At 35.0% G+C, this 23,320-nt stretch overlaps 1 protein-coding gene across 2 annotated transcripts in view; it reads right to left on the bottom strand.

Annotated features, from left to right (window-relative positions):
• The window catches only part of LOC150108875 (uncharacterized), a 201,364-nt gene that overhangs the window by 35,574 nt on the left and 142,470 nt on the right, over nucleotides 1–23,320 (bottom strand). For both annotated transcript variants that reach the window (XM_090404009.1, XM_090404018.1), the window contains exon 4: nucleotides 10,538–15,545. In XM_090404009.1, the coding sequence (XP_090260135.1) occupies nucleotides 10,538–15,545 (5,008 nt within the window). The remainder of the gene's footprint in view (nucleotides 1–10,537; nucleotides 15,546–23,320) is intronic.

Raw genomic sequence — 23,320 nt, 5'->3', positions numbered from 1 at the left:
ACTTTGCTTATAATCGTATTCACTCAGCTCGCTGTTTGACTTCCACTGATCCAAATTAATTAATTTACCCAGACTTATAAGAAAATTACTGATTTGACAATTTTAACGAAAAATAAATAAACAATAGTAATACACTTAAAGCGAATTAAAAAAAATACAAAATAATGATAAATAAAATATTATGTTTTCAGTTTTAATTAAATTTGTAAGTAAGGAGGAATACACAAGAGATCGACCAAAAATCACTCTGCAATCGACGGGTTGAACACTCTTGTTATAGACTGTAATAAATTTAGTTTAATCCTTTATCCAAGTGTAAGCAAACAAAGTTTGTGCCTGAAGTAATTTGAGGACTAGGCAACTCGTGGCAAAGGTGGACCAAGCTCTCATCACTCACTGTCTTAGTATCTCCCATAATGCAAAGGCCACTACCCAGAATGATTTCGATCTTTATTGTGGTCTCGTCAGTGGGAGCCACACCCAGAGGTGGTGATAACAAGGTGGAAGCAATGTAGAAGTCATATTTATCTATACCAGTTAGTCTAACCAAGTAGGGGAAAAAAAAAACCTTCCAACATCTTTCTCTAAATCCAGAGAAATTTAATAAGGTGAGACACCTTTTGGCAACTTGTACAAATAAATATGACTTCTCCATTACTTCCACCTTGGTATCACCACCTCTGCTCACACTGATGAGAGACCTCAATAAAGGTTGAAACTGGTCTGTGTAGTGGCCTTTCCCTTAATGCATAGCATTATACATGTCTGCAAGGAGATGTGCATTGCATTATGGGAGATACTAAGACAATGAGTGATGAGAGCTTGGTCCACCTTTGCCACTAGTTGCCCCAGTCCTGAAATTACTTCAGGTGCAAACTTTGTTTACTTACACTTGGATAAAGGATTAAACTAAGTTTATTATAATCATTCCTTTGTTTATTATATTCACTCAACATGAATTCGCTTAGCACGCATTAATTGATGGATTAATTAATTGCGTTAAGTGAGATTTTCCTGTACAGTGAAATTTATTCACTGTACAGGAAAAGTTATTCACTTCGTTTTTTTTTTCTCTCTCCATTATTTTTAATTTTATTCTTTTGCACTCTTTTGTCCTTATCCACCAAACATCTAATCTCATTCTGCATAAACCTCATCTTAATCATCTAATTTTTCACCTCATACATTCTAATATTTGTGCTCTTTTTTGTGTCAGCAATCACACTTTTTTTTGCCTCTGTCAGTCATGTTCTCTCTTCCATTCCTATAATCACACTTTGTCTTCCCTCCTTCAGTCATGACCACTTTTGGTCTCATAATCAAGCTTGATTTTGCTCTTTCAGTTTCTTCCATATTCGCAGTCATATTCTCTCACTACCTTTCTGGCTGATACCATTCTCAATCTCATGCTCCTCACCACCTTTCACCTTTTGTCTAATCTTCACTCCTCATTCTCAATTCACATCAGATCTATGTGCAGATTTGTACTTTCTTACTTCTCTTGTTCAATTTATATATGGTTATTGATCATTTTAGAGGCATCAGGGAAGCAGCTGCCATCTTGTGATCCAAACACTTGTATTGTTCAACATATCAGGAGTTCTAAAGTTTTTTTTTTTTTCTGAGAGAACACGGTTAAAACCCTACTTGCCTATCTAAAATACTGAATAATTCAAAAATGGGCTGATAAAAGACCTAGAAAAAGACCCCTCTAGTTTGCTACTATAATCAAACCATCTGGCAGTCGAGCACTGTTGTACAAAAACATTATCGCATGGTTACAATGGCACGTTCATACTTGTAACAAGTCTAGTATGAGAAATCTAGCTGTAAAAGCTGAAAAGGAATAACAACAAATAACATGATGGTTAAAAGCTATTTAGTATAGAATTTTGACACAAATACCATGGATATTTTCAATACAAATGTATTGCAATACATGGGCACAAGCAAATTAACAGAAAAATTAAACAATAAGAATGTAAAAGGATCAGTAGCATGAGCTGATTGTACTATATGCAGGGTTCCAGAAATAACACTAAAATCTACTGGTCACAAAAAAATTTTAATTATTCATAGTATGAATTTTGATAAAAGGTTTGTACGTACGTATACACACACACCTTATAAGTTTCAGGAAACATCTTTAACAGAATTTAAAGTATGTGTAATAATTTGTAAGAAGCATATTTCTCTTTAATTCTGAAACTGGTCCATTGTTTTTTTTATCAGCATGTTAGATGCTAATTCTGTTCCAATCCCTGCTAACAAATTAAAAGTTTGTTCATTTTACTCTCTAATCTATCAAAGTACACTGCAGCCAAGTTTTGGAAAGGAATTACGTAAACAAATGCCTCTTCCAATTTTATCTGTGCATCTCATATCTGCAGAAGTACCTGAAGACTTGCTACTACTGAAATATTAGCAAGTCTTCTTCTAGGTACTTCTGCAGATATTTCAAATGAGGAGAAGCTTGTATATGATATGAGATGAATAGATAAAATTGGAAGAAGCATTTGTTTACATAATTCCTTTCCAAAACTTGGCTACAGTCAGTAAGTGGTTTGTTGAATTTAGATTTATAATAGACTATATTAAAAAAGGCACCAGAGGTACCTTTTTTTAAAGGCACAAGTATTTTAGAATACACGTTTCTTTGGAAAGCTTGACTGATTTATGGTTTTGTGGTGCAAGGACAGCAAAGGTCATACCGCACCAAGACATGGGATATGAATAAATAAATACTTATACAGAGATAAATTAGTGAATAAGATAAAATGGATGTACAAAGTATTAAGTATCTGAATATTAAAGATATTAATAAATAGTTCTCTACACCAGGTATTAATAAATAGTTCTCTACAAGGCAATAATAAATAGTTATAAGAAGATAAATGAATAAATAAAATCTATGTACAAGGTTTAGTATCTACATGTAAACAAATTTAAAATCAAATGTGTTTGAATAAATGCACTCTCAGGGGGTATACAGGATAATTATGATAGTACTACATGAAAAAGTTGTACCAATTTCACACTTTGTGAAGTTGAAAAATATCATGCAATCTGTCTGAGTGTATAGGGCTCAGCTAGATAAGTAAAAATGTAATTTCTCTCTCTTGTGTCAAGTGCTTGCCCTCCACCAGAATATGATTAATGGTAAGACAGGTGTTGCATTTCTTAAATATAGGTGGGTCATCAGCCCTCAGCAAATAAGAATGCGCAAGATGACTGTGGCATATGTGGAGCCTAGCAAGAACATTCTTGCTAGGCTCCACTATTCCTCTCTTCTGTTCCTAGGACTCAGGCTTAATCTCGTGCAATTTGTCTCTCAGTGCTTCCTGCTAAGAATATTGTCATTGGGCAATTCACTTTGATTTTGTAGTCAGGATAAGGGACTGTCAAACAGTACGTCGAAAAAGTATGACATTCTAGCAGCTGCATCTGTAATGTCATTTCCCTTAATTCTGATGTGGCTGGGAATTCAATACAACTGAACATCAAAACAAAACTTTTGTACAAGAGCTGTAGCACCTCACCAAGCACTGAATTCGGATTACAAAGGGGGAGGAGAAAGACTGTAATTTATACTGCCAAATTATCAATTACATGAAAAATGTTTGAAATTTTCAAGTCATTAAGACAGATCACAAATGATAACTTCAAATAAAATTCTACCAAAAATTCTACTAACATGCCGCCTAAACTTTGTCTCAGCGAGTCCACCTGCCCGATGCGGAAGCAGCACATAAATGGTAATGAGAAGTCCCATGGGTACAATAAACATGTGAAACACTTCCCGACTTGAACGTGTTAAGAGACAAATGTTTTTTGAAGAGGATTTATTTGATTCAATATAAAGACTTTGAATGGATGATGTGCGAAAAGTACTAGTAGCTATTCAGATACTCTGATGATGGATAGGGTCCAACCATCAGAGCATGCTCACCTTTGCAGAACTGTAAACCATCATCATCATACAAGGCATACTTACCAATTATCCTGTACATCCCTTGATATGTACTCTCATGGGGTGCACAGGATAATTATAATAGTACCACATGAAAAAGTTGCACCAAGACTAACTTCCGATCAATAATTTTCCTCCGATTAATCTATTATCTGTCAAGATTCCAGTATGATCAAATATTATATTTCTGTCTTTTAACATGTTCATTGCTAATCACGCGATATCGCGCGACGCGAGTTCTCACCAAATGGCCGATCACGCGTTATCGCATTGACGTCGCTAACTAAATAAAAAAAAAAAAAAAATGGCCACCACACGAAATTCCAATTTTCAGCTTGGCAATGAAAGTGTTAAAGCACTTTTTACTGTATCAATTCTTCCATCTACATCTTGGTCTTCCTCTGGGTCTTTTTTCTGCCAACCTGGCAAAGAACACTTTTTTTGCTCATCTTTCCTCTCCCATTCTATTTAAGTGACCACATCTGACACCTGAGATTAGCTCTATTAACACATTCCTGAATGCTAACAATAGCAAGTTCTTTTCTAATATCATTTCTGAGTGATACTGCCTACCAATGATGTCACCTGTTCACTCCACTAATCTTCCTCAGAATTCTCATATCAGAAGTATCTAGTCTTTGATCAAGTTTTTTTTTTTCCATATCTAATCCAGCTCTCGAATCCATAAGTTAAAATTGGTTTGAATGCTGTCCTGTATACAGCTAATTTAGTGTTTTTACTAATTTCCTTCTTATTCCATATAAATTTATTCATGTGACTAATTCTGTCGTCTATTTACATATTTAATTTACCATCTACACTAAATATAGTGCCTAAATAGCGGAAATGTTTTACTTGTTTTGTAGGTTCACCATTCAGGATACAGTTGATGTTTCTGCCCATTTTCATTGTCTTTGTATTGCTAATTTTCATACCAAATTTATTACAAATAAATTCAATTTATTCAGGGAATATTGCAGATGTGTGCTGAACTTATTCAGAAATATAACATCATCTGCATAAAGTAAAGAGCTAAGATTAACATCACCAATAACATCTTTGCATAATTTAATATCAGATTTAATGCCACTTTCCTTCATAATGTGATCCATATAGATAATACATAACAGTTAAGGTAATGTGTACCCTTGTCGTACACCTGATTTTACTTCAAACCATCTTCCTGTATCTCCTTCAATTCTAACTGCTGACTTACAGCTCAAACAGAGACTATGTATTGCTTGATATAATGTTCCATTTACACCATATAACTGTTATATTCCAAACCTGGGATCCATAATTGAGCTTTGAATGTACGAGTGTGCGATAAATGTGGAAGCTCTTTGGAAAGCAGTTAGAGGTGTGTTGCTACCAAAGTGATTTCTGGCAGTCTATATCACAGAATCTTTTGTAAAAATGGAATGTCGCATGAAACCTAAATGTCTCCGTTTTAAAAGGGCCTCGAAAATCTCGTAGTGATTAAGCTTCTGTTTTTTTTTTTTTTTTTTTTAATTGATAACATAAAAGAACAATTTCCTTCAGTGTTTTTAATACTTTCTGGTCTCTTACTTTAACCTCTGGTCTGCAGTTTCACAAAGCTATAAATTGTAGTTTGCATTTCTTTTCATTTGTTGCCATAATGAAGAGTGAATTTATGGACAGAGAATAAAGTTTATAAAATAACAGAAAATGTTCAACACTAGCAATGGAGCCAGACTATCTTTTCACGATGTCACGTCATGTCAATAAAAAATGTGATCTGATCTATGACTCGTCTTTGCAAGATAAATCTTTTCAAAGAAAGTTGTGAAGTCCTTTTACATTGGCCAAACCTGAATCAGAATGATTGTGTATCTCCCCCCCCCAATTTTTTTTTGAGATTCTCATTGTATGTAAACATCAAAAATAGTTTTATTATTTATTAATATATTAATTTCTAGCAAGTAGCAACCATTTTAATTAGTAAACCAATTGCTGTATGTACCTTGCATTCCCGTTTCTTTGATTTGCTTGCTTCTATGCACTGATGATGTATTGTTATTTTCAGTACAAAATATCTGTACTTTCATTTCAATAAAGTTAATTACTGCAATAATTGTGCAATTTTTTGTTTATATCAACAGGTACCTTCAGATAAGATAATTGTGTGTTTTTGAAAATAACATTATTAAAAAGCTATTACATTTACATCATGCAAAACATTCAAGTATATAATTACACTAAGCTAATTTATGATGTGAATAGTGAAAATGACCTTACTCCAATACTACATTACAACTGCATACCAACTTAAAGAGTTAAACAGGGTACTGGAAGAATAAGAATATAACTAGTCAAAGATAATATGGCTTTATGTACATTGCTATTAGCATAAAATTTTTGTCCTGTTTCAAGAGCATCTTCAGTATGACTTTCAAATTAGAACAACCAGTAGATTCACAATGAAAACACATGAGCTGCATGTACATGATGTAGAGTGACATGGTCTAAATATGTGTTTTTAAGTACAGTTGCGCTATGCAAACTCACAATTTCACTATCATTTCTGAGTTTTTTTGTTTTTTTTTTTTGCACTGTAAATATTGTAAGAAATTTCAATATTTACAGAGAACTTTTGAGTGCAGAGTTGTGGAGATGTGCATTATTACATTGGCAGAACTGTGTTCCAGATAGAGATGACATTCAGGATGTGCTATGATAAGGAAGCCTCTGTGCCAATGCACAAGAGACTTCCTTATCATAGTGGTTACCTGGTTTCCACAATAATGAGAAAACTCTGCAGAGTTTCAAAGATGAGTAATGAATGCAATATCAGAACTCTGGAATGTTGTTTACAGAGAGAGAGAAAAAGAGTTGAGGATATGTAAATTATAGAGTAGGCAATGTAATTTTGACAATTAAGTTGGTGAGGAGATTTTGCAGAATTAATATGGAAGATGTTATAAAGAGAATGAAAGGAGAGAGGGAAAGAATGAGAGGAAGCTGCATAGATGTGGTGAAGAAATGAGTGAGGATTAGATTTTTTTTTTTTCTTTTCTTTTTCATGCAGAGTGTAGAGGGAATGCCAGAGTATAAATCAGTTTAAGGTTTAATATGACAAACAGTTTGATGACTGAGCAAATAAGGGATGGAGTCTGTTATTCTATGGAGGTTTCTTAGTAACAAGAATAAATGCAATCTTGCAATATTTACTCAGTAAAGCCTGATCATTAATTAAACTTTTTAAATAAATTAAAATAAAGTAAAACGTTTCTTCTTTATAATAACAAGAATAAATTAAATTAGGTAATGGCATTCCCATCAAGAAAACTAGATAAATGAGAGGATGTCTTACATAGCCTGTAATGAATGCAGAAAACCAACCAGGGGACTTCTGACCCAGTGTCCAATCCTCATTTTTACATGATGTGAACTGTTAGGCATCTACCTGGTTAAACAGAATGAAAAAATGATGGAATAGGAAAAGTGGAGCATTGCTCAAATAAACAAGCTCTCCCATCACACACACTGTCATGGAACTAGAGTAAAAGAGCAAAAAATCAGCTACTAGAACAAACTTACATTCAATGTCAGCAAAATTGAAGACACATATTGCCAACATAACAATGGAAAAGAAGTCAAATTCACCAAAAGAAATTACGGAGGTATTATGCTGAGATAATTGTTGTTACTTAAATGAATAAGACTACATATAAATAACAAATATGAGATATTATATTCTAGCAATAGCAATCAGGAAAAGGATGAAGTACCTACAGTATTCGACATAAAACATGAAGATAAACTTCTTGAATAGCAGGGGATTTCTGCTATTGAGAAATTGAAATCTGAAATTGCCCACACCCAGAATGGTGTGGGCAATTTCAAAAGGATACATTGGACAATGAGACTTATTTGTGTCTATGGTAGCAAAGAAGATACTATTAAGGGTGAAGTAAGAATATTGAGTCATGATAGAAAGCAAATGACATATAAAATGCTTGTCAGTGTTGGTAATCTAAGCAGCAGAAATGAATGCCAGACATATAGATAGAAATGTTCCGGAAAATTTGGAGAAAAGCTAAGCTAATAATAACAGAAAGTAGCTGTGGGTTTCAATGCAGAACATGAACTAGTTGTTAAAAACACTATGTTCCAAGAAAAAGAAATAACAGGAGTATTACTGACAATGTTGTTACTGATTGTGACACCTTCAGATTGATAGGATATGAAATTATACAAGAGATCTGAAAGTGGAAGTGAATGCTATTAGTTGTAAGAAGAATAACAATGAATATCATATTAAAAAAACATAAAAAAGTTTCACAAAGAATCAAAGTTGAGCAGCTCTTTTAAAGTTCAAAAACCAGAACCAAACCATGAAGACCCAGTAACAAAATCTGAAGACAATACTAACTGATTCACCCAAAGAGGCATATAGTGAACTTACAATTATATAAAAAGATCAACTTCATTGTAGACCAAAGAAGTTAAAAAAGCATTCCTGAAAAAGAAGAAATCATATCTAAAGTCCTAGCAAGTAAATCAGCACTATGTTCAGAGAATTTTTATTATTTATTTATTATTATATCAATCCACACATGAGAGGTCCCCAGACTTGTGATATGGAGGTGCCATGTGTGGGCAAGTAGTTAGAAAGAGGAAATGAATTTCATGAAATGTTTCTTGAAAACCTGAAGGATGAATTCATTGAGGAAGATAGCATGAGGAAGACTGTTCCAGGGAGTAGAGGCATAGGGAATGAAGGTAGAGGATGAAGAATTGGGTTGATAAGTTTGGAGATTATGTGGGTGTTAAAAAGCAGCTACTCATGTTTGTACATGTTTACAAAAGAGTGGAGGGATGGTAGTGGCTGGTTCTGTGGAACAGCGCCCATGAAAATAATTATAGAAAGACATAATGCAGCAACAGAGCATCTATGGAAAAGTAACTGGAAGGAGCCAGTGAGGGCTGGGTCATCAATTAAGCAACCTGCTCACTTCTGAATATACTCAAGCATTCTGAGGAAGATCTTAGGAGCACTACTCCAAATGTGATAACAGTATTCCAATGTCAAAAAGATTTGAGCTTTATAAAGTGTCACTAGTTGAACAAAAGAGAAGTATTATTCGGAACAGAAAGAGAATACCACACTTTTTGCAGGCTGCATGGACTATGAACCTGATATGCTTATGCCAAGATTAGATGTGAAATTTAACCAAAAAAAGGAAAAAACTGATCCTGAATGGGAAACCAAACGCTGTCAAAAGTGAGGCATGGTTTTCCTTTCTGGAGATTCTTTCAGAGTTGCATTTTAGTGGCATTAAAATCACCAAGTTATCTTCATCCCATTTGAGAGTAGTGGAGATCCATATTAATGGCATCGCTTGCAGTGTTAATCACCTAAGCACCACAAGGTTTTGAAAATGAAAATGAGAAGTGGAGAGTCCTATCATCAGCAAAGCTAAGAACAGGATTCCATGTCAAGAAAGAGAAGATTATTGATGTATAGAAGAAGAGTAGGAGAAAGCACAAAACCCTCATGTGTATCAGCAATGATTGAAAAATCTGATGAAAGAAAGCCATCCATCATGACCTGCAATAAATGACAGGAGAGGAGGTTGGCAATCCATCCATAAGAGGAAGGATATAAGATGGCAGTTTGGTAAGAAGGCCATGATGCTAGACTCAATCAAATGCCTTGGAAATATCAAGAGTGACAACTTGAGTCTCTTTGAACTTTTCCATGACCTGCAATCCAGAGGTGGGAGAGGTTGCTATATCTGCTGTGAAACATAAATGGTGGAATTCATACCGGTGATCACAAAGTAATTGGTGAGTCTTCAAGTAGTGAAGCAGTTGGCTGTTGATGACCTTTTCCATTATTTTTGAAAGTATTAAGGGGAGAGGCAATAGAGTGATAGTTCAATGATTGATTTTTATCTCCTTTTTTTGGGGGGGGGGGGGGGGACTGGTAGAATAAAGGCTTACTTCCAAGCTATAGGACAGATGCCAGATGAGTATGAAAGCTTCAAGAGACTATATACAATAGTCTCTTAAATAATTGTGCCCCATAGGAGAGGAAATCAACATTAGGTAGAATGTAATCAAAAATGTGTCTAGAAGACATTGACCACAGAATGATTACTGGTGAGGAAGAGATTAGGACCAACAATTTGACTCCTGCACCTCATTTGATTTTGAGAGTGAAGCCATCTGCTAGAAGAAGTGGTAGGATCACATATGCCTTTTCCACAAAAAGTTAGGATAATCACAAACATCCATGCCCCCCTGGCAGGATTTGAACTCACAGCCTCTTGGCTGGAGAGTGGATGCACTAACTACTCAGCCAACAAGGCTTTAACTGGTGACAACATTAAAAGAAAAGCCATTAAAAGTTCTCTACTTTTCAATGTCTTTCCTTGCAAAATAGGGCCAACAGTGATATTATTTGAAGCAAGACTTCCCATATTAGTTTTCTTATTCATCAATAAGTTAATGACTTATTTATTAATGAGTTAATGAAACTTATTTTTTTATTTTTGTAATAACATATAATTTTACAACTATTTCATCATAGATACTTACCACATTGTAACCTGAAGGCTGTCTTGGATAGGATAGTGCTCCTAGAGGAGGATGAGGAGGAGCTATAGCAGCAGCAACCCTAGGAGGGGCTGGTGCAAGAGGCACTAAGTGGCGACCAACCGGACTATTAGCATTACTATATGCCACATGCCTAACCATCATTTGTTGATTATGGTTCAAAGGTCCAGTCGAGGTATTGTGTGTTTGAGGCATCCTGATAATGTGTGATGCATTCACAGGTGATGGCTGACACAAAGCTTGTTGCTGCTGTGGATGATACTGATTAATGCCCATTGGCTGCAATGTATTGGGAAGAATAAGAGGTCTTGACTGGGGGACATCAAATGAATTTGGTACGATAATCGCCTGTGGAACAGCTGTAGCTGCAGCTGCTTGTGAAACGGCTGCAGCTGCTGCATGTGCCCTATGATTTTGTGCTACAGAACCACCTGAACTTGGAAGTGATGAAAATGCTGTATGAAAAGAAACAACTGAAGTTGATGCTGCTGATACTGTAGAATTATATCCTTGGTTTGGCAGAAATACACCTTTAACTGATGGACCATATGTATTGTTCAGTGGAGAAGGTGGAGCAACTGGTTTAGTAGAACTAAAAGCACATGAACTTTGTGTATCAGTTTTTTCTATCTTGTGAGGGATTTCATTTTTATTACTAAATGCTGGAAGATGGCTGATGGCATTTGATGGCAGTAACTGAGAAGACATGTATCCTGGACCTATATTGGAAATTCCAGATAAAAACTGGCTGTTATTTCCAAGCAAAGCAAGATCCCCAGAAATCTTGTTGACTGGCTCGTGATTCGAGGTAGAATATGAATAACCTGATAATGACATGCTTGACAAAGGTCCTTTATCAAGGGGACTATTGGATGTATTCTTACAATTTATTAAACATGAAATACTTTCTGATAAAAGCTGAAGAGGTGACTTACCTTCTTCATTCATTTGATAAGGCCGCTCAGTAAGTGGAACAGAAACATTACTTAAATTAAGATTTGATATATTTGTTACTACTGAATCAGCTAATTCACGTTCTGAAATTTGTAATAATTCTTTGGCATCAACTGGTGTTGATCTGCATTCTAAGGCCAGCTTATTGAGAGAGTGATCACCACTTTCAGTGTCAAATGTTTCAGTATCGATGGACCTTTTTCTTCCATTAATACTAAGAATTTTTTCACTGGATGACTGTTCAACAGCAGTTTGATCTTTAACAGTACTTTGCTCTGTTTTGCTCTTTTTAATGCCACTTTCTGTACAGGATTGAGTGGTTTCACTATCAACAGATGTTTGTTTTGTATCACTACCTTCCAAGTTATCACTCAAAGTCTGAAGAGATTTAGATTGACATTCATTATCTGTAAGTGATGATATACGAATAGCTTCCCTTTCCAATTTGTTTGTAAGAGATGGATATTCAGTATCTGACATATAATGAGACCCTAACTTATAAATTGTTTCCATAGCTTCACTAAAATCGGGGAGCTTATAATTCCATTTCTTAAATAACATATATGCCAGTTCAAGGCACTTTATTTTGTTTATTTTCTGCTGCTTTCTGTGAAGAAGATCACATTGAGCATTATAATCTAATGCTTGTGTATCAATGCTAAACATACTCTTTGCTTCGTTGTACTCCTTTATAAGTCTATTTACAAGAAATGTGTAGGGATCTTTCTCTCTTTCCAAATCTAGTATGCTAAGAATTGCAAATGCATCTAACTCAGCTGAAGCCATTTTATAAAATTTTGAATTATTATTAATCCATTCTTGATAATCTGGTGATGATTCATTAGGCATATTAGTAATCTCTGATATGTTTGGAGAATTTGCTAGAGAAGCCTGCTCTATGTTATCATTATCATCTAAATGCTTTGGCATCTTTTCACTATCAACCACTGATAAATTTACTGAAGCACTCTTGTTTTCATTATTTATTTTGGTATTCCCCAAATTGTCATCTCCACAGCTAGTTGATATTCTCATTGAGGAATTCCACGTGGTATTTACTGTTGAAGCAGAGGAACTTAATTGGGTGACAACTAAACTAGATGGATTCTGAACAACAGAAACAGTGACAATAGCTAGGGAAACTGGAGTGAGAAGAAGCACTCTGTCATTCTCGGGTTGCACACCAGTACAGGATACCATCTGACCCTTTTTTACTTCAGCTTTTTCCACTTTAACTTTTTGTCCATTGTCTGTTATTTCTTTTTGTTCTTGATTTTGTGTCTGTTGCTTTTCTTCCAACTTTTGCTCATTTTTTGAACTGTTGTTTGACTCTGGAAAATTTCCAAGCTCTTCATCCTCAGAAAAAGTCATGATAAAAAGTCCCCTACTAACATTCTTCATATGTCCACCAGAATTTTCTTTTTGCCTTAAAGTTATATCTTTCAACTCCTTTCCTATAGGCTGTTGAGAGTTTCTTTCACCTTCACGTGTGCTGGAATTTTGTTTCCTATTATCACAATATGTCTCTAAAGTGGCCTTATTATTATTATTCTTGGAGTGTTCTGATCCCATTTCATCAGTGTCTTCATTACGCTTCTTTAAATCCAACACAGCAGTTTCACTGGAAAAAGAAGAATATCTCTCTCTTTCCAATTTTCTTTTTTTTTTCACATAAAACTGATCTTCCTCATCAGAACACATATTTTGAATACTTGAGTTTTTTCTTGGTAAATGTTGTTTGGTCTTCAATTTCTGGACATTTCTACAATGATTATTGTATGCATAGTTCCTTTTCAATTGTGGCTTTGAAGACAAGTGTTCAGATTTTTCATTCAGTGGAATTATTGAAGTTTTTAATTTTTCTGTGTGATCCTTAAACGTATTCCTGTATGTTAGCCTTTGTCTTTCATACACAGGTAGTCGCTCAAAAACTTCTTTCTTCAAACCACCCTTTGCTGCCATCTTCCCATGCTTTTGAATTGGGACAACCTTTCTAGTAGATATAGAACCTTTAGATCCTTTTTTACTGGTACCTCCAGGTATAAAGTTATGAAACTTTAACACCTTCTTATTAGATATGTTATGCGCAAAAGTAGGTAATTTAATCATTTGTGTCCGTCTAGGAACTATACGGGTTTTCAATTTGGCCTGAATTTGTCTACATTTGCATTGTTCACATAAACCTTTTGGATCATTTGATAATGCATATCTATTTCTGCAAAGCGAACATCGTTTAATGGTCTCAAAACATCTTCCTGAAAGGCTTATGTTCTCCATTAATTTTATTTTATAATTTATGTGACTAGCTTTGTTTAATTTATTTTCTAGTGATTTATTATTTTTAAGACTAGGTGAACTTAAGTGGTTCAGAATTTTATTTTTTTCACCTACAAGATTTGTATCTGCAGGTGATAACAAAATTTCTTGATGTTCAGATTCATCATTAGTGCTGTTAAGTTCATCATCTTCATCTCTTTCTTTCCTTGATATATAAATAACAGTGGGTGACAAAGTTCCCAAACCTTTTCCATCCAACTGGCTCTCATCTAAAATGGGAAGAGTTTTGCATTCTAAGGATTTATTAGTATCTTCTTGACTATTTTTTTTTGTTAGAGGAGGTTGTGAAAGAGAATTCATTTCCTGAAGAATGTGACCTACATAGTCGTGATGCTTACTATCAAGAAAATGTTTATGAGATGAACCCGCTTCCTTGTTCACTGAAAAGTTTTTTCCTTTATCTACAGATTGCAGCAGTAGATCAGATGATTTCTCAGAGGGTCCACTTGAAGGATGCCTAATTTTATCTAATAATTCAATATTCAAGGAGAAACTTTTTGCTTCAGAAGATTCAGAATTTCTACCAATTGTCGACTGTTTTGTGTTACTACTATGTGGATATATAAAATTATCCTTTCTCTGATAGTCTGGAAACTGAATCCTCTGATTCTGTTTTGAATGGAGAAGTGCACCACATTTATTAATATCAGCACTGTTAACTTGAATAAGTTCTGTTTTGCTGTTTTTACAAAATGGTGACATCCTGGCTTTACTATGAGAAAAAAGTGAATCCACTAGTTTTTCAAGTTGTTTAAACGTATGTTCTTCTGAAGATTTCTGATGCAAGTTTGACTGACTGCTCTGAGTGGATGAAGGTAATTTTGCTGTAAGAGATTTTGCATTTTCACCGGATGATGATGGCCTTCTATCATTTGGAACGTTAGCCATACTGTCTTTGTTAGGCTGTTTCTTTCCATCTCCTAAAATACGATCAGAATTCATAGATTTAACAATAGGATTAACTTTTTCTGAATAACTAGAACTGTTATTACTTGCAGTTTCACCATTATCCAATCTTGAATTTCTTTCATTAGTTTTTTTGCCATCAACAATGTTTGACTCAGTCTGTGTTGTGGCAAGTTCTTTTTCTGGATTATGTCTAAATGATGAGCTAAAATAATTCTCTTCCAAATCTAAATCATCTTCTGAAGAAGATAATTCGACATATCTCTTTATATTTCCCTGCAGTCGACTTGAATTTCTCACAGGTTTTTTATTTCTGACATACTTACTTCCTGAAGACATACTCCTGCTACTTATATCACTATATGAAGACTCATCATCTTCTGAATTTGGACTGTTATCTTCCCATTTTACAGTTGAGCGGCTTGAAGTTCCATCACTATCAGAAATGGAAGAAGAAGAAACAGAACAGGTATTATAGTCTTTAACTGATGTAGATAAATCTTTATCATCTGAATTTTGTTTCTGATGCCTTCTCTTCAAAAACTTCTCTCTTTTTTTACGATATTTATCCCAGTCAATCTTCTCTTTGGATGTGAAATCTCGTATGTGAGATTTACTTATACTTTTCTTCCTTTTTCTGAAATAGGTTTCATTATCATCATCATCAGATGATATTGGTAAGGAAAGAACATGATGCTGAAAGTTCTTTGAATCATAATTACTAATATGCTGCTTAATCTCTGTTTCAGATAAACGTTTCAGCTGTAGTACAGGCTCCTTTGAGAAATCCATCCTGTAAGAAGCAGAGATTGTAAATGTAAGCATATAAACAGTAAAGTTAATACTTTGGATTACAGTCACTTTCAGACAAATAGCTCTAATATACAGTCCACTCTCATTATATACAGGAATTATATCCTGAAATCACTATGTATAAGAAAGAATTTGAAAAAATAAGGAGTACATAATACATATTAATGGGGTTATGAGAAGATGGAGTTGGCAGTGAGCATACTAGAGCTTTCTAAGATATGGTAGGCTGTTCAGCTGAAGGTCACTTTTCAAAAATATTCCTGAGCTTCACTTCTGACTGAACAATTTCCTGGAGGATTTCAGAGCATTTTTGACTTCACCTTTACACATTAGAATTTCTCAACATGACATGTGTCATGTTCAGGAAACACAGTTATGATGATGCTATTAATCACAAGCTTGAGACATGACTTCAGAGTGAGTGTTTGTTCTTAAAGACTCAGCCTGCTTAACTCCAGTTCTACTCTGGTCTTCATTGTGGAGGATGAATGGCCTATGAGAGAAATTGTAGAATAAGACTATAAATGTTACAAAGCACAAAGAAAGTCACTGTCATGGTAACTTATCAGATGCATCATATTATTTTATATGCTGTATAAGCACCGAGAAGACCGGTGCAAGCAGTAGGCTTTAAACTGTCATGATTCCTCAATTCATGAGTTTGAAAGTAGTATTCACAACTTGCAGGAAGTCTGGATATACTAAAATGCAGAAACAGAAGTGCATATAATGAGAGCTGACTGTAGCACTATATTTATAATAAAATTCAATAAAATATTTTTAATTTATTTAAAAAAAAATAAAAGAACTCCTCTCTCTCTATCACTAATCTCCCTCAACTTTCAAGGAGCCTTTGATGCTGCATGGTGGCAAACTATTATCAATCAATTAAAGGACTTACTTGAAATGTCCAAATAAATTATTTAATGAATTTAATCAAATAATTTGTAATTAATTTTTAATTCAACTCCCATATGCAAAGGACTTATTTAGCAAACAGATAATACCATGATGTGGTATAAGTTGAATTAAAATTAAATTCTGGATATGCCAGAATCCAGCTCCACTGTATTCTGGAATATCAAGTATAATTGCTAGTAGCAACTTTCTTACACCACTGAAACAAAGGACAGATTTTACTGATGATGTCATAATAATCATGATGAGAGGAAGTGATAGCTTACAATTAGGGAATATTAAATGTCATTTTCCTCTTGTGAGAGGGAAATGACATTTAACAATACTCAGTCTAAAGTATGGGGTGCTTAAGGGTCAAAGCTGTATAACTGGGACGACCTCCACGTAGCCTTTTAAGGAATGTGGAGAACAGACCAGAGCTTCTGACTTAATGTCCAATCCTCACTTTCTCATGATCTGCCCTGTTAGGTATCTACCTGGATACTGAACAAACGAGGATGGTCTGGCAATTTGGAATGTAGCCGATCAAACTGTTTTCTTATTGGTTTAAACCACAATATAAAATGATGGTACAACATGACAGAATTTCATGATGGCTGGGGTGTCGCCCAGTTAAACAAGGGTCCCGTTGTTTTCGCCAGGGAACCAGGTCAAACAGCAAAAAGTCAGCTACTGGAACAAATCTGAAACATAGCCTAAATCAACAGAGTTCAAGATCGGTACTATCAACATACAAAGCCTGAATGGCAAAGAAATGGAGCTGGCTGAGGAATTGACCAGATCGACATAATAGGGTGACTGAAACAGAAAAGACAAAAACTGGCGAGATCTTTCTGAGCAATAAATACAAAATGTCATATTCAGGCAATGATAATCAAGGAAAAGGAGTAGGAGCTAAAGTATTCAACACTAAATACGAGGCTAATCTTCTTCAATGGCAGGCAATATCAAGTAGAGTGATATGGCCAAATATCAGAATGGGGAACTGGAAAATGAGACTTATTTGTGCCTATGGTCCCACAGAAGGTTCTACTAAGGAAGAAGTGGAGGAATTTTTTTGAGGCTTTAGAGAAAGAAACTGACACAATGAAAAAGGAAAAGTTGGTCTTTGTTGGGGATCTAAATAAACATACAAATAAACTGTTAAACATACAAAAATATTTTGGGAAAATTTGGAGAAAACAGCACAGCTAATAATAATGGCAAATACCTGTTGATTCCTGCTCAGGACATGGACTGGTTATTACTAACACCATGTTCCAACATAAAAATGTGCACAAATTCACATGGAGAGAAGAGGCAAGGAATAAGAAAAGTCTCATTGACTATGTTATTGTTGACAGTGATGTTTTCTCCCTGGTGCAGGACACCAGAGTGTACAGAGGATTTGAAATTGGAAGTGATCACTATTTAGTCTTGAGCAGGATAATATTGAATTTCATATTGAAAAGAAGAACAAGTAAGAAAGTTTTAAAGCGAATAAAAGTCTAGAAATGAAGATTTCTAGATCTGGAGGAAGACTAGAGCCAGCTGTTTACATTTTCTGTATTGCTGATGTACGATTCAAGGTACTGAAAAACTTTACTCTTTCTAAGGGTTTATGAAGTTGATTGTTGATATGAAGTATAAAGTTTTCACAACCTATTGAGAATACTTTGCTTTTGGATGTTGATCTGCAGACCAATAAGTTTAGCCTGTGCCTCTAGTAGACAGATGTTTTTGTGCATTTGTTGGTTCTGTATCAATACGTACAACATCGTCAGCAAAGCTAAGATCAATTATTTGCATGGTGTGGGTGGATGTTTTAATGTTAAAACCAAGATCTTCTGTGTTGATGGTCCGGAAGATGTAGTCCAAGCATATTAAAAACAAATAAGATGATAGTACATCACCTTGCAGGACTCCTCTTGTCACTGGAAATGATTCAGATGTTTCTGTTTTAAAGATTACTGTAGCATTGCAATCTTTATAAGGTGCTGTGATTGCTGTATGAGTTTTGAAGGTAGACCATAGAAGCTAAGTATTTTAAACGTTGCTTCTTTATTAATGTTTATTTTAATTTATAAAGGTTAAAATGAGCAGTAAGTTTTTATCTGTTCTATTGTACATCGTTTTTTTAGAAATCCGGCTTGGTTTTTTCTTAAAAGTGGTGTTAAGTAAGTTCTATAGAAGTATAAAATTCTTACAGTGGCTGCACTGCGTAGTTCAGAAGACCTGGACAGAGGGACAAATTTGAGATGATTGGAGTAGAGCTCTCATAGTACCCATATATAAAAAGGGAAATAAAACTGAATGTGAGAATCATAGAGGAATTTCCCTAGTTAGTGTTCCTGGTAAGATTTATGCATGCATACTTGAAAAGAGGCTGAGAACAACCGTGGAAGGGAAGCTTGGTGAAGAACAAGCTGGATTCAGGCCAACTAGTTGAGAAATCATGGGAATATAACAAAGATCTGTATTTAAGTTCTGTAGATCTGGAAAAGGCATATGACAAGGTGCAAAGAGTAAAGCTATTCAAAAGGCTACAGTTATACAGTGTCGATGGGACATTATATCAAGCAATACTTAGTCTTTATTTGAGCTGTAAGTTAGCAGTTAGAATTGAAGGAAGTACGGGAAGATGGTTTAATGTTAAATCTGGTGTTAGACAAGGACAAACATTATCCCCTCTGTTATTCATTATCTAAATGGATCACATTATGAAGTCAAGTGATATTAAACCTGATATCAAAATTGGAGATGTTAATCTCAGCTCTTTTACTTTATGCAGATGATGCTATACTTCTAAATAAATCTGGTACAAGTCTGCAAGATTCCTGACTAAACAGAATAACTGCTGTAATAGATATGGTATGAAGGTCAGCAATAACAATACAAAGACAATGAAAATAAGCAGAAGTATTGAAAATATCAACTGCATTGTGAATGGTGAACTTATAGAACAAGTAAAACATTTCAGCTACTTGGCACGATTTTTAGTGAAGATCTTCTTCTTCTGCAGCTTTTCCCACTTAAATAGGGTCACTGTTTGCGGTGAGTCTCCTCCATAACTTCCTGTCTTGGGCTGTAGCTACATCCAAGTTCTTCATCTCAAGTCCTCCTCCACCATCTCCCTCCATCTCTTCTTTGGCTGTCCGCACTTCCTCTCACCCTGCACATCCATCTGCATGACCTTTCTTCTCACATACTCTTCCTCCCTCCTCATCACATGACCAAACCATATCAACCTTGCCTCCTGTATTTTTGCTCCTAAGTTCGTAACTTTCACCATTCCCCTTACATAATCATTTCTCAGATGATCCTTTCTGGTCACACTGCCCATCCACCTAAGCATTCTCATCTCCGCTACCTCCATCCTGCTGATGTTATTTTTCTTCAGGGCCACAGTTTCCAAAGGATGCGTCATAGTTGGTCTCACTACTGTCCTGTAAATTTTGCCTTTTAGATTGATCGGCACCCTCTTATCACATAGCACTCCAGCCACCTCGCTCCGGTTCCTCCATCCTGCTTGTATCCTGCATCCCACTTCCTTCTCAGCCTCACCATCCTCTTTCATTGTTGAACCTAAGTATCTAAAGTCACTGACCTTCCTGATGACATTTCCTTCCAGCTCCAGATCTGTCTCCTGGCTGCCATCCACTTTGCAACATATATACTCGGTCTTACTTCTGCTCAGTCTCATACCTCTCTCTTCCAGTACTTTCCTCCAACTTTCCAGTTTGGCTGCCACTTCCTCTCTTGATTTTGCACACAGCACGATGTCATCTGCATACAACATAGTCCAAGGTGCATCTTCTCTCACTTCCTCCGTCACCACCTCCATCACAATATTAAACAGGAACGGACTTAATGCAGACCCTTGATGCAAGCCAACTGTCACTCTCAGGCAGGTTCAAACACTTGTCTTCACATTTCTGTGTATCTCCTGCAGCAACACGACATATTTCTTCGGTACCTTCTTCTCCCTCAGACACCTCCAAATTCTTGCCTTGGCACTCTATCATATGCTTTCTCCAGATCAATAAATACCAGATGTAGCTCCCATTGCTTCTCTCGAAACTTTTCCATCATCAGTCATACCCCAAAGATAGCATCTGTGGCCGATGGTAAATTAAATATGGAAATAGACAACAGAAACAACAAAGCTGGTATGGTAGAAAGTCAACTGAATAAATTTATAGGTAATAAGAGAGAAATTAATCAAAACGCTGAATTAGCTGTATACAACACAGTGTTCATGCCAACTTATGGATCTGAGAGCTGGGTTAGAAATAAAACACTTGACCAAAGACTAGAGACAACAGATATGAGAGTCCTGAGAAAGATTAGGGGCATGAACAGATGCGTCAATGGCAATATCATATTAAAAATGAGGATATTAGGAATGAACTTGACATTGTCAGCATCCAGGAATGCGTTAGTAGAGCTAATCTCAGGTGGTATGGTCATTTAAACAGAATGGAGAGGAAAGATTAGCAAAATAAATGTTCTCTAGCAGGTTGGCGGGAAAAAGAACAAGAGGAAGACCAAGATATAGGTGGATTCATACAGTAAAAAGTACCTCAGAAGACAGAAATATGTGATTTGATAACATCGGAGACTTGATAGGTAACAGATTGATTTAACAGAGGAAAATTGTAGAGAGGAAGTTCGTGGTGAAATAAGTTTTCCATGTAGTACTATCATAACCTGTACACCCCTTGAGGGTACATGTCAGGAATTTGATGATGATGAGCCTAAAGTACTTCACATAAGAATAAAAATAAATAATAAATAAAATTAAGAAAAATTTTATGTGGAGAAATTATCTAGTGGGATTAAGTACCTGGTATAATATTAATGCTGATAAAAAAATTCATTTTTAATAAGCAGAGCTCATACTATTATGTTACTGACAAAAGCTTGCAAGTAGTAATAAATCTTCTAGCAAAGTCTACTAAGATAAACTAGGAATCTGGCCAATGAGCATTGAAAGCAACATATACAAAAGTCATTCTACTGCTGATGATCTATGCTGCATCAGTTGAAAAGGGTACACTAAGTATAAGAGCAACTAAGAAAAATTTAAAAGTCGAACCATATTATAGACATAAGCATAATCAGAGGATACATGACTATTTTTTGAGGCAGCCTGCTTTATTGATGGTTTAACTCTCATCTGTTAGAAATTGCAAGAATTCTACATTAAATATGAAATTACTTCAAGAAGATACAACAGAAATGTTAACACTGATCCAAAACTGAACAGATTTCTGCTTCATTACAGCAAGTGGCTAAGACTCAGCTAATCATCTTTAAGTGGGACACGAGCAGTGTGAGATTATTCCTCAGCTTACTGAAAGCTTGAAGTGGCTTGAAATAATTTCATGTTTGGTCTCTAGAGCAGAGTTTCTGGACTATATATATAAAAAAATTTAAATACAAATTATATATATATATATATATATATATTTGGGGAATCCACCCCCCCCTCCCCCTGGCACCTACAACACGTTGGAATAATTACTTTACTTAATATTAAGCAAGTAACAATCGACATTTTGACCTCTGTATTGAGGTTATCATCAGGAAAACATATATATGTACATGATGCTGCACTATACAAAAGTAAGATGAATCTAAATGTTTGTTAATCATTTATCCTAGCCTGAACCTCAGGTGAGAGAAAAAAAAATAAATGGAACTAAATTAAACAATTTCTAAAGTTATTGAAACAAATTATTGAGAATTTCTTCTGTCTGGGATTGTTTGGGTTGTTATGTGGGTTGAAGATGGGTCCTCCACATTCTTGGAATATTAATCTATTATTTTTGTTCAGATTTGGATGATGTTCAAGCATTTCACAGGCTTCTTTGAATTTTCTTTCAAACCAGGTTATATAGTGAGGCATAGGGACTTGGTGTCTTTTCAGTCAATTCTGTGACATGTTTGGAATGTGTGGTCTGTTAGGGCTGTTTTTACCATAGTAGAGGTATTTAATATGGTGCTTGGGTTCATCTTTTCTCATTTGGATGGTGCATCCTGTTTCCCCTATATAAGGTAGGCTACAGGTGTACTGAATTTTGTAAACCTTGGGAGGAGTTTACAAAATTCAATACAATAGGGGCATAAAAAAAATAGATAGAACACTATTTAAATACAACATTAAGACAACCTTCAAGTCCCTGGCAAAATTAAGAAATTTACTTAAATCCTCCAAAGATCCTCTTCCATACCTTGCCCACATCATTAGGGTGAGCAGAATTAAGAATGTGATTAGAAAGATATAGATTTTTTTTTTCTATTTTGGTATCTCTTGGCTTCTATTCATTAAATTTATTTAATCATTCATATATATAAATACACACACAACACACACAAATATATATATATAAATACACACACAACACACACACAAATATATATACAGCTAATTCTTTTTTTACACAATTTCGAAATAACATGGTTTAGAAAACAAAAGTAATTCTATTTTTATACTGTATATTTTGATTTAACACTGTTCAAATGGCACTTATTTTTAAAATTTCTGTTTGAATTTTCAGTTCTGTTAAAAGGAGTATTTCCATTATAATTATCATTTCCTAGTATGATACATATGTATTTAAACTTGAATTTTGGTAGCACTTATATAGCGAAATCACAAAAAAGTGTTGGTGGCTTCAAAGCAGCTAAGGATCGTGTGACTCTATTATTTTGTTCCAGAAGTTAAATGCTATTTGATGGAAAGAAATCTGGACTGTAAAGTTTTATGAATTATAGACAATGTGCCTGTCCATCCTGTTTTAGAGCACCCGAATGTAGAATTTTGTTTTCTGCCATCTAATACAGCATCCTTAA

The sequence above is a fragment of the Typopeltis vanoorti genome, chromosome 2, assembly GCF_054136105.1.
Source record: "Typopeltis vanoorti isolate ZY-2024b chromosome 2, IOZ_Tvanoo_1.0, whole genome shotgun sequence".
In the NCBI taxonomy this organism is placed as follows: domain Eukaryota; kingdom Metazoa; phylum Arthropoda; class Arachnida; order Uropygi; family Thelyphonidae; genus Typopeltis; species Typopeltis vanoorti.
Note: the sequence above shows the minus strand (reverse complement) of the source record. Positions and strands in the feature narration are given on the sequence as shown.